The sequence below is a fragment of the Hypanus sabinus genome, chromosome 31 (assembly GCF_030144855.1).
Source record: "Hypanus sabinus isolate sHypSab1 chromosome 31, sHypSab1.hap1, whole genome shotgun sequence".
NCBI classification, from domain to species: domain Eukaryota; kingdom Metazoa; phylum Chordata; class Chondrichthyes; order Myliobatiformes; family Dasyatidae; genus Hypanus; species Hypanus sabinus.
Genome location: NC_082736.1, coordinates 36,037,895 through 36,055,328, shown reverse-complemented (window position 1 = coordinate 36,055,328; position 17,434 = coordinate 36,037,895). Strand labels below are relative to the sequence as shown.

General features: G+C 45.3%; 1 protein-coding gene across 1 annotated transcript in view; it reads right to left on the bottom strand.

Moving 5' to 3' along the window:
* LOC132384092 (solute carrier family 22 member 6-A-like) overlaps nucleotides 1–15,595 on the bottom strand; it is a 43,368-nt gene extending 27,773 nt beyond the window's left edge. The window contains exons 1-3 of the mRNA XM_059955426.1: nucleotides 15,121–15,595; nucleotides 6,892–6,995; nucleotides 4,791–4,945 (exon numbers count right to left, since the gene is read on the bottom strand). Of these exons, the coding sequence (XP_059811409.1) occupies nucleotides 4,791–4,945; nucleotides 6,892–6,995; nucleotides 15,121–15,522 (661 nt within the window). The 5' untranslated portion in view covers nucleotides 15,523–15,595. The remainder of the gene's footprint in view (nucleotides 1–4,790; nucleotides 4,946–6,891; nucleotides 6,996–15,120) is intronic.
* Between the last annotated feature and the right edge of the window lie 1,839 nt (nucleotides 15,596–17,434).

Genomic DNA, 17,434 nt, shown 5'->3' with positions numbered 1-17,434 from the left:
ACCTAGTACAAATCCAATAAGCAAGTACAGTAGGAGATCAAAATGTGCGATCTGTCAAAGCATTTATCACTGAATAAGAAACTGTCCTTACAGAACCGAACAAATTAGGCGAACCGAAGAAAGTAACAAGTCTGAAGATGAAGAAGAGTGTCATATCCCATTGTTTGTGAAGGAATCACTTACACTTGCAGAGAAGTCTGAGGCAGAAATCTGAATGATAGCATTTTTAGGATCTGCTGTCATTGATTCAGCATGGACATGCACAGGGTGTGGAGAAAAATGGCTCGAGAGCTATGTAAGTGAACTAATTAGAATGAAGTGCAGAAACTGGTCAACACAGATACACTCAGTTACAAAGCATTCAAATTTGGAGATGGAAAGATTGTACATTCTACCAAAAGAGCAAAAATTCCTGTAAAAATAAGGCAGACATCATGTTACATTGAAGCAGAGGTGCTAACAGTGAACATTCCATCACTCCAGTAAAACTTCCCTAACGAAAGCAGGAGCAGTACTGGATATAGAGAATGATCAAGCAATGCTGTTTCAACAGCCAGTGTCTCTTAGGCTACATCCACACTAGACCGGATAATTTTGAAAATGCCGGTTTCGTGTAAAAACGATAGGCGTCCACACTAGGTGTTTTAAAAAATACCTCTGTCCACATTAATTCGGCAAATCTCCTCCTACTGCGCAAGCGCAGGACACATCTACTGAAAACAAGTGACATGTCTGGTGCCGAATCTCGCCATGAAAGTCATGGTGCGCGTTTGTTCAGTTACAGACTAGAAGAACTTAAACAACGGGCAGCTGTTGGCTCTCACGCAGGAAGACTTAAAAGTAAAAAAAAACAAATGCTGGAACGTACAGAGGCAACCGACAGGGAGTTCATGGACAGTATGACCCGGCAGACAACCAACATTGAAAAATTGATGAACTCTTTTGCATTAATAAAGCCCCTTGTTAAATATATGACATGTCTGCATCAGCATTATCTTGTATTTCCATACATTAGGCTGTTACACATCTATTGTCAGAGAAGTACTTACATAAATAGGTAAACCACCTTCATACGAGCAAGGTCAGAAAACAGGGCAAAGTGAGTATACTTATTTATTCAGTAGTTATGGGTCAAAGTATTTGGTGAGTACATTTCTAACTCTTCTGGCTTCAGTCTCGTTTCTGTCTGTTCTGAAATTGTTAGGTTGCATTCAAGAAAACAATGAAATGGCAAGCTGCTGTCACCATCTGTTCCGGCACGTCATGACAGTGTTTATAGATTTCTCCGGTTACCCTGTCCACACTGCTCTGGCCAATCCAGCATTTTCAAAATTGCACACTCTGGAGAGCATTTCTGAAAGTCTCCGTTTTCGGGGAATGAAAATGCTGCTTAGTGTGGACGGAGGGTAAGAAGGAAGAGAAAAAGCATTGCTTACGGATTTATCCAGTGTAGTATGGATGCAGCATGGATGTTACTGTGTGCACATTCTCATCTGTGTGCGATCCAATCAAACACTTACTGAAATAATGCTGAAGGTGAAGAAAAGCAATGGCTGTGATTGGAACACAGCTCTTGACTGGGCCCTTATGGTGAAGAATGCCGTGCACAATGTACATGGCTATAGCCCTTATCAGCTTGTGTTCGGCCAGAATCCAAACCTTCCCTCGGTGCTGGTCGATGGACCACCTCTCCAGAGGGCACTAGAAACATATTTCAGCACTGCGTGCATCAAGGAAGGCTCTCACTGAAGCGGAGTGTTCAGAGAGAATTCGAAGAGCACTGAGGACACAGGTCTGTCCTACAATGATAAATATGACACAGGGGACAAAGTCCATTAAAAAAGAGCAGACTGCACAAAATGAAGAGGTCCTGGAGTTGTCATTGGTCAGGATGGAGATGTGGTATTTGTGAGACATGGAGGTACATGTGTGCGAGAGCAACATTCCAGACTACTTAAAGCACAAACTGAAGGCCATCTGAACTCCAGGGAGAAAGCGCTTACTGAACAGGAATGGAGAAAGTAAACTTGTTAAAACAAAAGAAAATACTGCTTTTGTTGCTGTTGGCCAGAAAGAGCTGCTGTCGACAAATCAGTGAATTTGAATGAACCAAAGATGTGGAAGCAGGCAGACCAATTGTCTTTGTTCTCAGCATGAGGCCGAAGGAGATGGAGGCTGCCATTTTGTGAAGACACTCTGTTCTCCATTTTGTGAGCTTAAACTGATTGGCTTGATCAGTGTTTTCAAGAAGACACAATAATGCTTCAGGTAATCTGCTGGGCTACAGATCATTTCCAAATAAGAAGCTATCTGTGAGGTGATCTTTAGTTGGATATAACTTGCAGGTTTTTGACTGTTGGAGCCTGTATCTGCCCTGTGCGTTTCAAGCTGGTTGCTGACTTTGAGAACGGAGAGCCATAAATTACCGATTATCACCTGCTGGGAAGAAGGCAATAATGGATGCCTGGAGCAGAGCCAATAAAAAGGTGTTAAAGGTCAGTCACATGACCGACACCCAATGACACAGGTATGCAATATTTCAATTGGTAAGGAATGCACATAAATTCAAGTGTGCTGGTGGTTGTAACTCTGTAGGAGAACAAGAATGGTAGCTGTGAGGTATCCCACGGAACGTGGAGATTCGAAACAGGACTATGAGGAACATGTGGCAGAAACTCCTTTTTAACTGGTTAACTGGCGAAGCCGTGGGATCACAAGCCCTGGTTATGTGACCACTGACGCCGGACAGACAATCTCTGAAGGGTATTGACAATGGCTGGGGTCACCCATCTGGTAAAGACACTGCCCAGAAGGAGGCAACGGCAAACCACTTCTGTAGAAAAATTTACCAAGAACAGTCATGGTCATGTGACCACGATCCCCCATGTCATATGGCAAGGCACATGATGAAGATGTCATACGTCACAGCATACAATGATGAATTGGATTCTTCATCTCACAATCTACCTTGTTTTAATCCTGCACCTTATTGTATGCCTGCACTGCACTTTCTCTGTAACTGTGACACTCCATTATTCCTATTCTGGCTTCTCCGCCTTTCTTTCTGGTAATGGCCAGAAATGCCTGTTTATTCCATTTCATAGTCTTGGCCTGACCTGCTGAGTTCCTCCAACATTTTGTGTGTGTTACTTAAGGACAGTTTCTACCCTGCTATTGACAGATCTCTTGAACTCCTAAAGGATTAGTGAGCTTCCTTCTGCTGTCTATGTGATTAGATCAGGGCAGGCTACACGGGACAACAAGTTTTTTGGAGGTGTTGCTTTCTCAGGATGTTGTTTTGTTTCTGATAGACTGTTTAAAGCTGAACACAAATATAATTTCAGACCACTTGTATCACATGGGAATTTGGAGAAACAAGAAATCAACTATAATTAAATACAATGCATTGAATTGCAGAATGGTGCTGATGCTTTGCAATAGTTGAACTGAGCTCAAAATGTTTTGTTGCTGAATTTCATTTGTACTCAATGTCTGGGGCTTCTCGCCCTAGTGTCCGACAATAATCAGCCAGCTTTGATGGATTCCAGTTGCCCTGATACCGTTTCTGCATGACCGCAATGTTCCGGTGAAACCTTTCATCATACCCGTCACTGACAACGCCAAGATGTGCAGGGAAGAAGTCTAAATGCGAATGCAGAAAATAAATCTTTAGTGACATGTTGCGCTTCATGGTTTGTGCGCTTGAAGCATCTTGTTAACCAGCTGCACATAGTTTGGTGCTCTGCACTTGCCAAGAAAAATTTCAGCGGTCCCACTAGAAGTTTTTCAAATTGCCCATCATTGATGACCTGTTTGGTTTGTGGACCAAAAAAGATTTAATCTTGGCATCAGTTATTCTTTGAAAAAAAAAACTGAAACATCAAAATCCTTCATGGAAATTTTTAGCTTCCTAAAACCTGTCCTGCCATGCAGCATCGGCCCTGCCTAAGCATGCCTGGACAAGATAGAAAACTTCAGCTTACATCATGGACAACATTTTAATTGACTTGAATTATGAATTGAGATAACAAATGGAGGTGATCTCAAAAAAACTGGTGCGTGATAGGCAAATTTCATGATGATCTTCATGATCAGCAGCCCAAAATCAATCAAATGCACCCAAAAATATTCAGGAAATCAAAATCGTTGTTCAGTGTTGTCCATGATGTTCACACCTAGGAGGTTGAGCTCTCAACCCTTTCAACCTCAACAGGGATGGAACGGACTTTTAACATTGTAAACCAGTGAGTTGTTTGTAATATCTCCCTGCTTGTTGAAAATGGAGTCACCTCTTCCTCCCTTATTAGGAGAGAGAGAACCTGCAGCATGTTGAATTATCAGGCGAACGAAGTAGTCTTTGGGGTAACTGCAAGTCTGTCTTTGCTATTGCTTTGCTCATGCTTGAGTGCTGGTAGCAGGTGCGCTTTATTTTTGCCGGTGGGGTGGGGGGGGGGGGAAATTGTTGCTCGCTGCCGCTTACTTACGGAAGGGGGGGAGCTGGGGGGGACTTTGGGGTTCCAACATTTAAGTGTCGTTCATTCTTGGGGCACACCTCTGTTTTTGTGCATGGTTGTGAAGAAAAAGCATTTCAGGATGTATATTGTATACATTATTCTGGCATTAAATTGAACCTTTCAACACTGTTGATGCAGGAGCGAGTGTTCTATATGCACCGTTCCTCTTCCCAAAGTTAAGGGTCAACGTTCTGCAGTTTCTTGGGATCACGGGCAAAACAGCTGCTGTACTAAAGCACTGACATGATGCCAATAAATTCCGGAAGATTTACTTACTGTAGAAGTAAGTGTTACTTATGATGCCTGCCATCGCCGTGCCACAGAGAAATCTCCAGAAGCAGAAGAGGGTGAAGGACGGGGACAACATCCCACATGTCCCACAGACAGCCAGCTGGAAGCTCGACCAAAGCAATATTGTCCGCCGCCCATACCTGCCAATGGAGAAAACAATATGAAGGTTGAAAGAGTACAGAGAACCTGATTTGTAAGGAAAGATTAAATAGGTTAGGACTTTATTCCTTAGAACATAAGAGACTGAAAGGAGATTTGATAGAGGCATTCAAAATTATGAGGGGTTTAGATCAGTTAGTGCAAGCAAGCTTTGTGGGAATACAACCAGAGGTCATGGGTTAAGGGTGAAAGGTGAAAAGTTTAAGGGGATCGTGAGGGGAAACTTCTTCACTCAGAGGATGGTGAGAGTGTGGAACGAGCTGCCGGTACAAGTGGTGCATGCAAGCTCGTTTAAGAGAAACTTGGATAGGTACATGGATGGGAGGGGTATGGAGGGCTTTGATCCCAGTGCAGGTCGATGGCATTAGGCAGTTTAAGTGGTTTACATGGACTAGATGGGCCAAAGGTCCACTTTCTGAGCTGCACTTTTCTATGACTTTTTGTCTCATAGATAGCAAAACTTCAAAACATACAACAAAATGCGTCGTTTGCGTCAGCAGCCAGCACGATTCGAGGGTGAGCTGGGGGCATCTTCCAAGTGTTGCCATGTTTCTGGCATCAACAGAGCACACCCCCAATTTACTAGACCTGACTCCAACATCTTTGGAATGCCCGGGGCTGGAGGAAACCCGCGTTGTCGCAGATGGAATATACAATTTCCTTACAGACCCCAAGCAGCTCCACCCACTAACCTACCCCCACCCCACTGCTTTATCATTTCCTGTCAGAGTTACTTTATGTACAGACACTCCTGTGCTTAGTACAGCACAGAGTGGTGACCACATCGCGTTCATTGCTTTAGACTGTGGAGATCAAGTTATTGGACAAGATGATATTGCTGGGTCTGGACAACCTGAGTTCTTAGGAAATATTGAACATGTCAGGACTTTATTCCTTGGAATGTAATAGAAATTTGACAGAGGTATTTAAAATTATGAGGGGTATAGATAGGGTAAATACAAGCAGGCTTTTCCCGCTGAGGTTGGGTGGGCCTACAACCAGAGGTCATGGGTTAAGGGGGAAAGGTGAAAAGTTTAAGGAGAACATGAAGGGAAACTTCTTCACTCAGAGGTGGGGAGAGTGTGAAACAAGCTGACAGCACAAGTGGTGCATACAAGCTCGATATCAATATTTAAGGAAAGTTTTGTTAGGTAATGTGGATGGTAGGAATATGGAGGCCTATGGTCCCAGTGCAGCTCATTAAGAGTAGGCAGTTTAAATGGCTCAGTAGATGAGCTGAAGGGTTTGTTTCTGTACTTTTCTATGACTCTATATTTAAAGTAAAGATTGTTGATTAGTCAGGGCATCAAAGGTTATGGGGAGAAGGCAGGAGATGGGTTTGAGAGGGTTGGTACATAAGCCATGATGGGATGAGGAACAGACTTGATGGGCTGAATGGCCTAATTGTACTCCTCTATGGTCTTTAAATCTTTTTTCTCTATTGATACATTTTCAATATCTGCACTTTATTTACTTTTCAGTTACAATCAGAATGGTGGGGACCTAGTAAGGGTTCTCTACAGTATTTAGTGAGTCCTTATTGTTGAGGCACCATGGTAGTGTGGAGGTCAGTGTGATGCTCCAGATCAATGGCACCAGCCTACCCACCAGCAAGAATATATACACAGAAAAGTGCTGGAAGGATCCTATCTGTGATGTGTGGGGCAATTTTGACTACCCATTGTGGAGGCCTCCTGCCCATCGCACACACAGCTTCTGTACTGAACAATGGTGCAGCTTGTCAGGATGCTCTCTGCATCTCATCTGCCATCCCTCAGCCCACAGACCCAGCCTGCAACTGAGTCTGGTGGCCCTGGCGTGAATGCTGTGTAGCAGATGCTCTGTGCCTTTGATATTGCTGCAAGTAAGATTTTCATCGCATCTACGCACGCATGCACTGTGTGACAATCGATTCGACTCAACTTACTTGTCCGCCATCCTGCCCATGACACTGGCCCCGATCATCAGTCCCATCATGTAAGTGGACTGCACCAGTCTCTTCAGAGACTTCCACTCGCACACGAGGTCCCACTGCCAAAAAAAAAAAGTGGTCGTCACTGAAGACACCCTGAGAAAGGGGCAAAATTAGAAGCAGAAATTCAAAAGATTCTGCAGGTGTTGGAAATCCAGAGCAACTCACACAAAATGCTGGAGGAACTCAGCAAGTCAGATGAGATTTGGAATCAGAGTCATAGTACTGGAACACAAAAATTTTGCTTCCTGAATACTTCTGGGTGGATCTGTTGGAGTTTGGGCCGCTGGTCGTGAAAGTTACCATGAAATTTCCGTATCACATAGGAAGGTGAGGGATGAAGCTGTTCCTGAATCGCTGAGTGTGTGTGCCTTCAGGTTTGTGTACCTCCTTCCTGACGGTAACAATGAGAAGAAGGCATGTCCTGGGTGGTGATGCTCCTTATAATGGATGTTGCCGCCTTCCTGAGACATCACTCCTTGAAGATGTCTTGGATACTCTGGAGACTGCTCGTGCCCAAGCTGAGATGACTGATTTTACAACTTTCTGAAGCTTCTTTTGATCCTGTGCAGTAGCCCCCCACCCCCAACCTGTACCGGATGGTGATGTGGCCTGTCAGACTGCTCTCCATGGTTCTTCTCTAGAAGTTTTTGAGTGTTTTAGTTGACAAAGCAAATCTGTTCAAACTCCTAATGAAGTATAGTTGCTGTCTTGCCTTCTTTATAACTGCATGAATATGTTGGGGCCAGATTAGGTCCTGAGAGATATTGACACCCAGAAACTTGAAATTGCTTACTCTCTCCTCTTCTTATTCCTCTATGATTGGTTGTCTTGTCTTACCCTTCTTGAAGTCCACAATCAGCTCTTTCGTCTTACTGACGTTGAGTACAAAGTTGTTGCTGCGACACCACTCAACTAGCTGGTGTATCCCACTCCTGTACGTCCTCTCATCTCCCTCTGAGATTCTACGAACAATGCATCAGCAAATTTATAGATGGTATAGAGAGAGTAGAGCAGAGGGCTTAGCACACAGCCCTGAGGTGTACCGGTGTTGATTGTCAGCGAGGAGGAGATGTTATCACCAATCCGCACAGATTGTGTTCTTCTGATTAGGAAGTTGAGGATCCAATTGCAGAGGGAAATACAAAGGCTCAAGTTCTGTAACTTAACAGTTGTGGGAAGGATGGTGTTGAATGCTGAGCGATAGTCAACAAACAGTTTGTATCGTCCAGGTGATCCAAGACCATGTGAAGATATCAGTAAAAATGCTATATCAATAAGATCGAAAGAGTACAGAGAAAATTTACAAGAATGTTCTGAAGGTAGATAGGGTCATAACGAGAGCTTTCAGAAAACTGGCCTTCATACATTATGTACAGGAGATGGAATGTTACGTTGAAGTTGATGGTGAAGCCTGATCTGGAGTATTGTGTGCAGCTCTGGTCACCCATCTACAGGAAAAATTATCAATAAGATTCAAAGGTTACAGAGAAAATTTACAAGGATGTTGCTGGGAATTGAGGACCTGAGTTATAAGGAAAGACTAAGTAGTTCAGGACTTTATTCCTCATAACATAGAAGGAATTTGATAGAGGTATACAAAATTATGAGGGGTATAGATAGGGTTTTTTCTACTAAAGTTGTGTAAGACTACAACCACAGGTCATGGGTTAAGGGTGAAAAGTGAAGTGTTTAAGAGAAACTTGAGAATTCTTCTTCAATCAGGGTGTGGAACGAGCTGCTAGCGGAAGTTGCAAGTTCTATTGCAATATTTAAGGGAGATTCGGATGGGAGGGGTATGGCAGGCTATGGGACAGGTGAAGGTCAATGTAACTAGGCAGAATAATTGTTTGCATGGACTAGATGGGCTGAAGGATGCGCGTGTGCTGTAGTGCTTTTTGACTCTATGACTCTACCTTTGCACAGTCCAGACAGTGGAAGATTTAAAGATAAAAATTTACAGATTGGCTGTATTTGTGAAATGTGACATTCATATCAATGACCCAACACAGTGCAAGGATGTGCTGGGAGCAGCCTGTAGGTGTCACCATGCTTCCTGCGCCAACGGAGCGTGCCCTCAACGTACTCACCCTAAAACTAATGTGGGAGTTGTTTATGAAGAAAATGTTTCAGGAATATTTGAGTAATATTGTGTATATATTGCTCAATTACGCATTTCTTGATTTTTCCATAATCTATAATGGGTTATATGTAAAAGTACGTGAACAGTATACGTCATCCTTGCGCACAAAAACAAAGTTTATACACATTTCTCGGAGTCGATTAGTTTTATGTCTTTAGACTGTGGGAGGAAACCAGAGCACCTAGAGGAAACCCACGCAGTTACAAACTCCTTATAGACGGCGACGGGAATTGGCAGTGTAATAGAGTTATGCTAACCACGAAAATACCATGCCACCCTCCTTTCTGCGCTCCTTTCCTAACCCAATACTGGAGAGGGTTCAAAGGAGGTTCAGGAAAATGATTCCAGGATTGAACAGCTTGGCACATAAAGAGTGTTTGACGGCTCTAAGCCTGTACTCAATGGAATCCAGAAGAAACGACGAATGTTGAAAGCCTTGATAGGATGTGGAGAGGTAGTTTCCTAAGCTGGGAGAATCTAAGACCAGAGGACACAGCCTCAGAATAGAGGGGCATCCTTTTAGAACAGAGATGAGGAGGAATTTCTTTAGTCAGAGAGTAGTGAATCTGTGGAATTCATTGCTACAGACAGCTGTGGAGGCCAAGTCATTGGGTATATTTAAAGCAGAAGTTGATAGATTCTTGACTGGTCAGGGTATGAAAGGATATGGGGAGAAGGCAGGAGACTGGGGCTAAGAGGGAAAATGGATCAGCCATGATGGAATGGTGGAGCAGATTCGATGGGCCAAGTGGCATAATTCTGCTCCTATATCTTATGGTCTTTTCTACACTAATATCTGACAGGGTTGATCCAGAGCAGGGGTGGTGAACCTATAGCTTGTGTGCCCAAGATGGCACAATAATTCTGTCAGCACACTTCATGCAGTGCTGTCCATTGACTCTTTACATAATATTAATACGACGCACAGTGGTTATCTTTACTGCCAAGTGACGCAGTGGATGAATTCTTACAACCAGACAGAAGTGAGATGGTTGCAAGAACACGGGACATTGGATGATGCATATTCAAATTCATTTCATTTAGTTTGAAAAATGTACTCAGAATACAGCCTGGAATTCATACTCTTCACAGACACCCAACAAACAAGAGACCCCATAGAATGAATGATAGCACATCGCCACCCTGATAAACCCCTCCCCCATCTTTGCAGCAGTCGCGGCAAAAGCATCAGCCCAACCCCCCCCCCCCCCCCCCCCCCCCGCCATTCCTCCCCACTTGCACCCGGAGAATCACCGAATCTTCAGGACTGGAACGGAAGGGGGAAGAAGCCAGAATAAGAAGAGAGGGGGGAGAAGTTGGAGGATAGCTGGAAGATGAGAGGTGAAGCTAGGCGGTAAATGGTTGGAGATGAAGGAAGCTGATAGGAGCGGAGAGTGGACCATAGGAGAAAGGGAAAGAGGAGGGCACCCGAGGGGTGATAGACTGATGAGAAGAGGTAAGAGGCCAGAATAGGGAATAGAAGGAGGGAAATGGATGTTCGTCAGGTTGACAGCTACACAGATGGAATATAAGGACTTGCTCCCTCCTCCCTGAGGGTCGCCCCATCTAGGCACACAGACTAACATGTCGTAATGGAAATGGGAATCAGAATTAAAATGCATGGCCACCGGGAGATTCCACTTTCCGGGGGTGGAGCAGAGGTGCTCAAGGAAGCGGATCCCCAGTTTACATTGGGTCTCACCGATGTAGAGGAGGCCGTATCGGGAACACTCGGCACGATAGACGACCCCTGCAGATACACAGGTGATGTGTTGCCTCACCTGGAAGGACAGTTTGGGGCTCTGAATGGACAGGTGTGGCATTTTTGTTGCTTCCAGGGATACGTGCTGAGAGCACTGTTTCGTTCTCTCTCTCTCTCTCTCTCTCTCTCTCTCTCTCTCTCTCCCTCTCTCCCTCTCCCTCTCCCTCTCCCTCTCTCTCTCTCTCTCTCTCTCTCTCCCTCTCTCTCTCTCCCTCTCTCTCTCCCTCTCCCTCTCCCTCTCCCTCCCTCTCTCTCTCTCTCCCTCTCTCTCTCTCCCTCTCTCTCTCTCTCTCTCTCTCTCTCTCTCTCTCTCTCTCCCTCTCCCCCTCCCTCCCTCCCTCCCCTCTCCCCTCTCCCCCCCCCAAAAGTCATTGTGGATGGAACCGGAGGCGTCAGCCCCAATGTATTAAAATATTATGTGCACAAACTGATAACCTGTATCTGTTTCACTAAGAAATAACTATAAAGTTGTAATTATTTACTCACCTTTGGTGTTTCGTCTGGTATTTGTGTTGCGAGTGTGTACCGGGGGGCATTACACCGTTTTTACACCGAAGTATTGCACTGTTGGTGGCGCAACGGCGGTTCACCCTGGATGAATGGGGGTAAATTGGGGGTATGTCTGCTATATATATAGTAATTTATAGATTTTATTGTGATTGCGTTGTACTGATAACAAATTTCACAACATATTCTGGTGATATTAAACCCGATTCTGACTATAGTAATATTACTATTTAGGAATGACGCTATTTTTCAAACGGCTTTTTAAAGTACTAACTCCGCCATTGATGGTCCCGAGCCCGGCTGTGAAAGAGGAGAGTTGGACAGGGGACTAGCAACCTCATCTCATAAAAGCCCAGAGCTACAGAAACAGCAGCACTGAGGATGTCACCCCTGGGAGAGGAAGGGTGTTCGAAGACAGGCTGCACCCGGGAAAACTCGAAAGACAGGCCCAGGACAGAGGACCCTGGAGAGCAGCTATCGGCAGCCTATGTCTCGGTAGGAGAGATGGTAATTAAGTTTTTAAAAGATTAATATTGATTATTTCTCAAATAGGCTTTCTAAAATGCGTCATTGTTTCTATCTGTCTCTTAATGGACTGTTTGCCCCACTCCCATCAGGGAGGAGGATACTTTGCATTCACGCCAGGACCACCAGACCCAAAGACAGTTTCTTTCCCCAAGCAGTGAGGCTGATCAACACCTCCACCCCCTAGTCCACCCCTCCACACCCCCAACCACCACTACTCTATCATTTCCTGTCAGTCACCTTATGTACTGACAGTCCTGTGCATAGCGTCACTTTATGGCTGTACAATCAGTCTATGTCTATAAGCTATCTTGTGTATTTATATTTATTGAGTATTGTGTATTTTAATGAAACATTGGATGCAGAGTAATTGTTTGCATTTTGTTCTCCTTTACACTCGTGTACCAATGAATGACAATAAATAGTCTTCAGTCAAAGGTCAAAGTTCAAAGTACATTTGTTGTCAAAGTATGTATACATTATACAGTCTTGAGATCCATCTTCTTACAGAGAGCCACAAACAACAAACATTAAAAGAAGGAAGGACAAGCACCCAATGTGGGGAGGGAGAGAGAGAAAATGACAATTCATGCAAACAATAAAAGCAAGCATTTCAAACTAAAGTAAGTCCTTAGCCGCGAAGCCTGAAGCAGGCCCACAGCCTCAGCCGCGGTTCAGCACATAGGAATAAGACGTTGCAGAGCCTGCAGACACAAAGCCCAGAACAGGCCCACAGCCTCAACCGCGGTTCAGCACATAGGAATAAGACGTTGCGGAGCCCGCAGACACAAAACCCGATTGGACAGAGCAGGCCACAGCCTCAGCCGCGGTTCAGCACATAAGAATAAGACGTTGCGGAGCCCGCAGACACAAAGCCCGATTGGACAGAGCAGGCCACAGCCTCAGCTGCGGTTCAGCACATAGGAATAAGACGTTGCAGAGCCCGCAGACACAAAACCTGGAACAGGCCCACAGCCTCATGTGGTGAACTATGTGCCTGTCTGGACATGCCCCCTGCTGACTGCTCCTGTGGCTCCTCCCGCAGGCCCCTGTATAAAGGCGATCTGAGGCCTGACGCTCGGCCTCAGTCTCCAGGTCATAGTATGATGGACACTCACTCCTGGTTCCTTCTTCCAGTCAATAAAAGCCGATATCTCGCCTTACGTCTCAGTGTGAGTTATTGATGGTGCATCACCTCAACCGTGGTTCAGCACATAGGAATAAGACGTTGCAGAGCCCGCAGACACAAAACCCGAGTGGTCAGAGCAGGCCACAGCCTCAGCCGCGGTTCAGCACATAGGAATAAGACGTTGCAGAGCCCGCAGACACAAAACCCAGAACAGGCCCACAGCCTCAACCGCGGTTCAGCACATAGGAATAAGACGTTGCAGAGCCTGCAGACACAAAACCCAGAACAGGCCCACAGCCTCAACCGCGGTTCAGCACATAAGAATAAGACGTTGCGGAGCCCGCAGACACGAAGCCCGATTGGACAGAGCAGGCCACAGCCTCAGCCGCGGTTCAGCACATAGGAATAAGATGTTGCAGAGCCCGCAGACACAAAGCCCAGAACAGGCCCACAGCCTCAGCCGCAGTTCAGCACATAGGAATAAGACGTTGCAGAGCCCACAGACACAAAACCCAGAACAGGCCCACAGCCTCAGCCGCGGTTCAGCACATAGGAATAAGACGTTGCAGAGCCCGCAGACACAAAGCCCAGAACAGGCCCACAGCCTCAGCCGTGGTTCAGCACATAGGAATAAGACGTTGCAGAGCCCGCAGACACGAAGCCCGATTGGACAGAGCAGGCCACAGCCTCAGCTGCGGTTCAGCGAAGGGCAGAGTAAACACTGAGGAGCAGTGGGCAGGACCCGGTCTTTTCAATCCATCTGGCCCAGAGTTTAAATCATCAGAACATCGGGTCATTCCTTGTTCTAAGACCAGGGCCCTGTTGCTTGGATACGCTCCGGGCCTGGACCCCACCGCCACATTTCGCACCGTTCCTTATCTTTCTAAATCAGCTTGGTGCTGAGATCAATCAAACCTCACTCTTAGGTGGACAACCCCCAAACCTGCATCTCCTTCACTCCAACATTCCTCCTCTCCATTCCCCTGACTTTGTCTCAAATATGCCTCCACTTTGCTTCGAGCTCTCCTTGAATATGCACTGACCTCGCTGCGACTTCGCCTTGCACCCGCATGTCTCCTCACTCTGCTCAGCCTCAATCACTCACATCTTCATTGTTTGCAGTGATCATTTACCATAATATTTTTACAGGAAAAAATGTTATTAATGAAGCATTTAGTTGTATTTTTTTTGCTTTGAAAACTGCCAGCAAGTTGCCACTCGCCCTCAGCAGCACCATCTTCAACATGAGGTCAAATTTACAATTAACCAGTCTTGTGCTTTAATTAATAGTGGAATAATAGCAGAGTACAGGCGAGTAAGCAACAGAAATCATCACGTTTTCCTTTAAGAAGTCCATAATTACTGATATTAGTTTATTACTCAGTGCATGCCCACAACGTACTAACTCAGAGCACCAAACACAACATGCCGGGAGAACTCAACAGGTCAGGCAGCGTTGATGGAAGAGGATAAACAGTCAGCATTTCAGGCCGAGACCCTTCATCAGGAGAGGAAAGGAAGGGGGAGAAGAAGCCTGAATAAAAAGATGCTGGGGGTGGGGGGGAAGGAGAATAGCTAGAAGGTGATGGGTGAAGCCAGGTGGGTGGGAAAGAAAGGACTGGAGAGGAAGGAATCTGATAGGAGAGGAGAGTGGACCATAGGAGAAAGGGAAGGAGGAGGAGACCCAGTGGGGATGTGTTTGGGATGGGTTTGGGCTTTGGAATTAAAATATTTGGCCACTGGGAAGTCCCACTTGTGGCAGTTGGAACGGAGGAGCCCGATGAAACAGTCCTCAATTTACGACAGGTTGCAGAAATGTAGAGGAGGCCATATCGAGTGCACTGGACACAATAGACAACCCCAGCAGGTTCATAGGTGAAGTGTTACCTCACCCTGCTTACGCTAATCTGTAAGTCTTTGGAAAGTGGGCAGAAACCGGAGCACCAGGAGGAAGCCCCCATGGTCATGGGGAGAACATACACACTCCTTACAGACAGTGGCAGGAAGCGAACCTGGGTAGCTAGCTCCACAAAGAGATACGTTACTATCCCTCACACCTTGCATGTTATGGTCGCACGTCATTGAACACATTATTAAAATGGACATTTCCAGACGTACCTCTGTCACAATCGTCGACCTGAACTGGGACCGGTCGTACACCCACCCATCGGTGCACGCCTGTGTGTCAGGTTGGCTCCCGTTGCCCTGTGTCTCGTTGGTGCCCAGGAGATGCCACTGTGGGGAGGTGTACATGCGGCACTTGTCCGGCCTCCCTTCCTCGTCCAGGGGCAGGAACACCCGGAGAAACTCCTCCCTCAGTGGCTCCTCCGTCACATTGAGGTACCACGAGCCCTCATCTCCCAGCCGCACCCGGCACCGGTGGTCGGGGACAGCGGCCACGAAGTTCTGGAGGAGGTTTAGGCAGGGAATGAATAATGTCGGGACTGTCATCAGGAAAATCTGGATGGCTTGGAACTTCCCTTGACTTCCAACAATCTCCAAGATATCGGCGAACCCCATGGTTGCTGATGACTTCTGGAGAGATGGTTAATGAAAGGGACACTGTGTCTAATGAGGCTGGTCACTTACAGTGTACCTTTGACCATCCTGAATATTGCTGATTAACTACGGTCTAGTATAGGTGATGGATAAATTCCCTTTGAACTCTGACGTCCAAACCATTGAGGAATTTCTTGGTCAAAGGTGTAACCAACACTTCAGTTGTTTATCCATTCGGAAAACGCCCATTTCAATTATCTACCTGAACTATTTGCCTCAAAGCATAGGTGATTTTTAAAAATTTATTAACTTTTGCCATGATTCTTTTTTGACATTAAGATTCAAGTTTACTTATCAAATTTCAAAGTAAAATTTATTATTAAAGTACATATATATTACCATATACAACCCAGATTCATTTTCTTGTGGGCGTACTTAATAAATCTCTAGAATAACCGTTAACAGAATCACATTGAGCATTCAACCAGTGTGCAAAAACAAAATGAAAGAAATAATACAAAATAAGCAATAAATATCGAGAACATGAGATGAAGAGTCATTGAAAGTGAGACTACATCCATACTAGACTAATTTTGAAAACGCCAGTTTCGCGTCAAAACGATAGGCATCCACACTATGTGTTTTTGAAAATATCTCTATCCACACTGAAACGGAGATTTCGGCGAATCTCCTCCTACTGGGCATGCGCAGGACACATCTACTGAAAACAAGCGACATGTTTGGAGTCGAATCTTGCCATAAAAGTGCGCGTTTGTTCAGTTACAGACCAGAAAAACTTAAAACAACGGACAGCTGTTGGCTCTTGTGCAGGAGCATTTAAAAGTAAAAAAAACAAATACTGGAGCATACGGAGGCAACCGACAGGGAGTTCATGGACAGTATGACCCAGCTGATGACAAACATTGAAAAACTGATGAACTGTTGCATTAATAAAGCACCTTGTTAAATGTGTAAAACATGTCTGCATCAGTGTTATCTTGTATTTCCATATAATGTTACATTAGGCTGTTACACATCTATTGTCAGAGAAGTACTTGCATAAATAGGTAAACCACCTTCATACGAGCAAGGACAGAAAACAGGGCAAAGTGAGTATACTTATTTATTCAGTAGTTATGGGTCAAAGTATTTGGTGAGTACATTTCTAACTCTTCTGGCTTCAGTCTCATTCCGTCTGCTCTGAAATTGTTAGGTTGTGTTCAAGAAAACAATGAGATGGCGCGCTGCCATCTGACAGCGTTTTCAGAAGTCTCCGGTTACCCCGGCCACACTGATCTGCCCGAGCAGCATTTTCAAAAATACCCACCCTGGAAAGCGTTTCTGAAAAGCTCCAGTTTCGGGGGACGAAAACGCTGTTTTAGTGTGGGCGGAGGGTAAAAACGAAGAGAAAAAGCTTTGGTTACGGATTTATCCGGCATAGTGTGGACGAAGCCTGAGTCCATCAGTTGTAGGAACATTTCAATAATGGAGTAAGTGAAGTTATCCCCTTTAGTTCAAGAGCCTGGTGTTTGAAGGGTAATAACTGTTCCTGAACCTTGTGCTATTATGAGGTTCCTGTACCTTCTTCCTGATGGCAGCAGTGAGAAAAGACTCGTGGGGTTTCCTCGTGATGGACACTGTTTCAATGCTCCACGTAGGTGTGCTCAATGGTTGGGAGGGATTTACCGTGATGGACTGGGCCGTTTCCACTACTTTTTGTAGGATGTTCCATTCAAAGTCATTGCTGTTTCAATAAGATTGAAAGAGTGCAAAGAAAATTTACAAGGATGTTGCTGGGACTTGAGGACCCGAGTTACGGGGAAAGGTTGAATAGGGTAGGACTTTATTTTGTGGAGAATGCGGGGAGCTTTGATCGAGCTATACAAAATTATGCAAGCAAGCCTTTTACACTGTGACTCCACATTTCACTGCA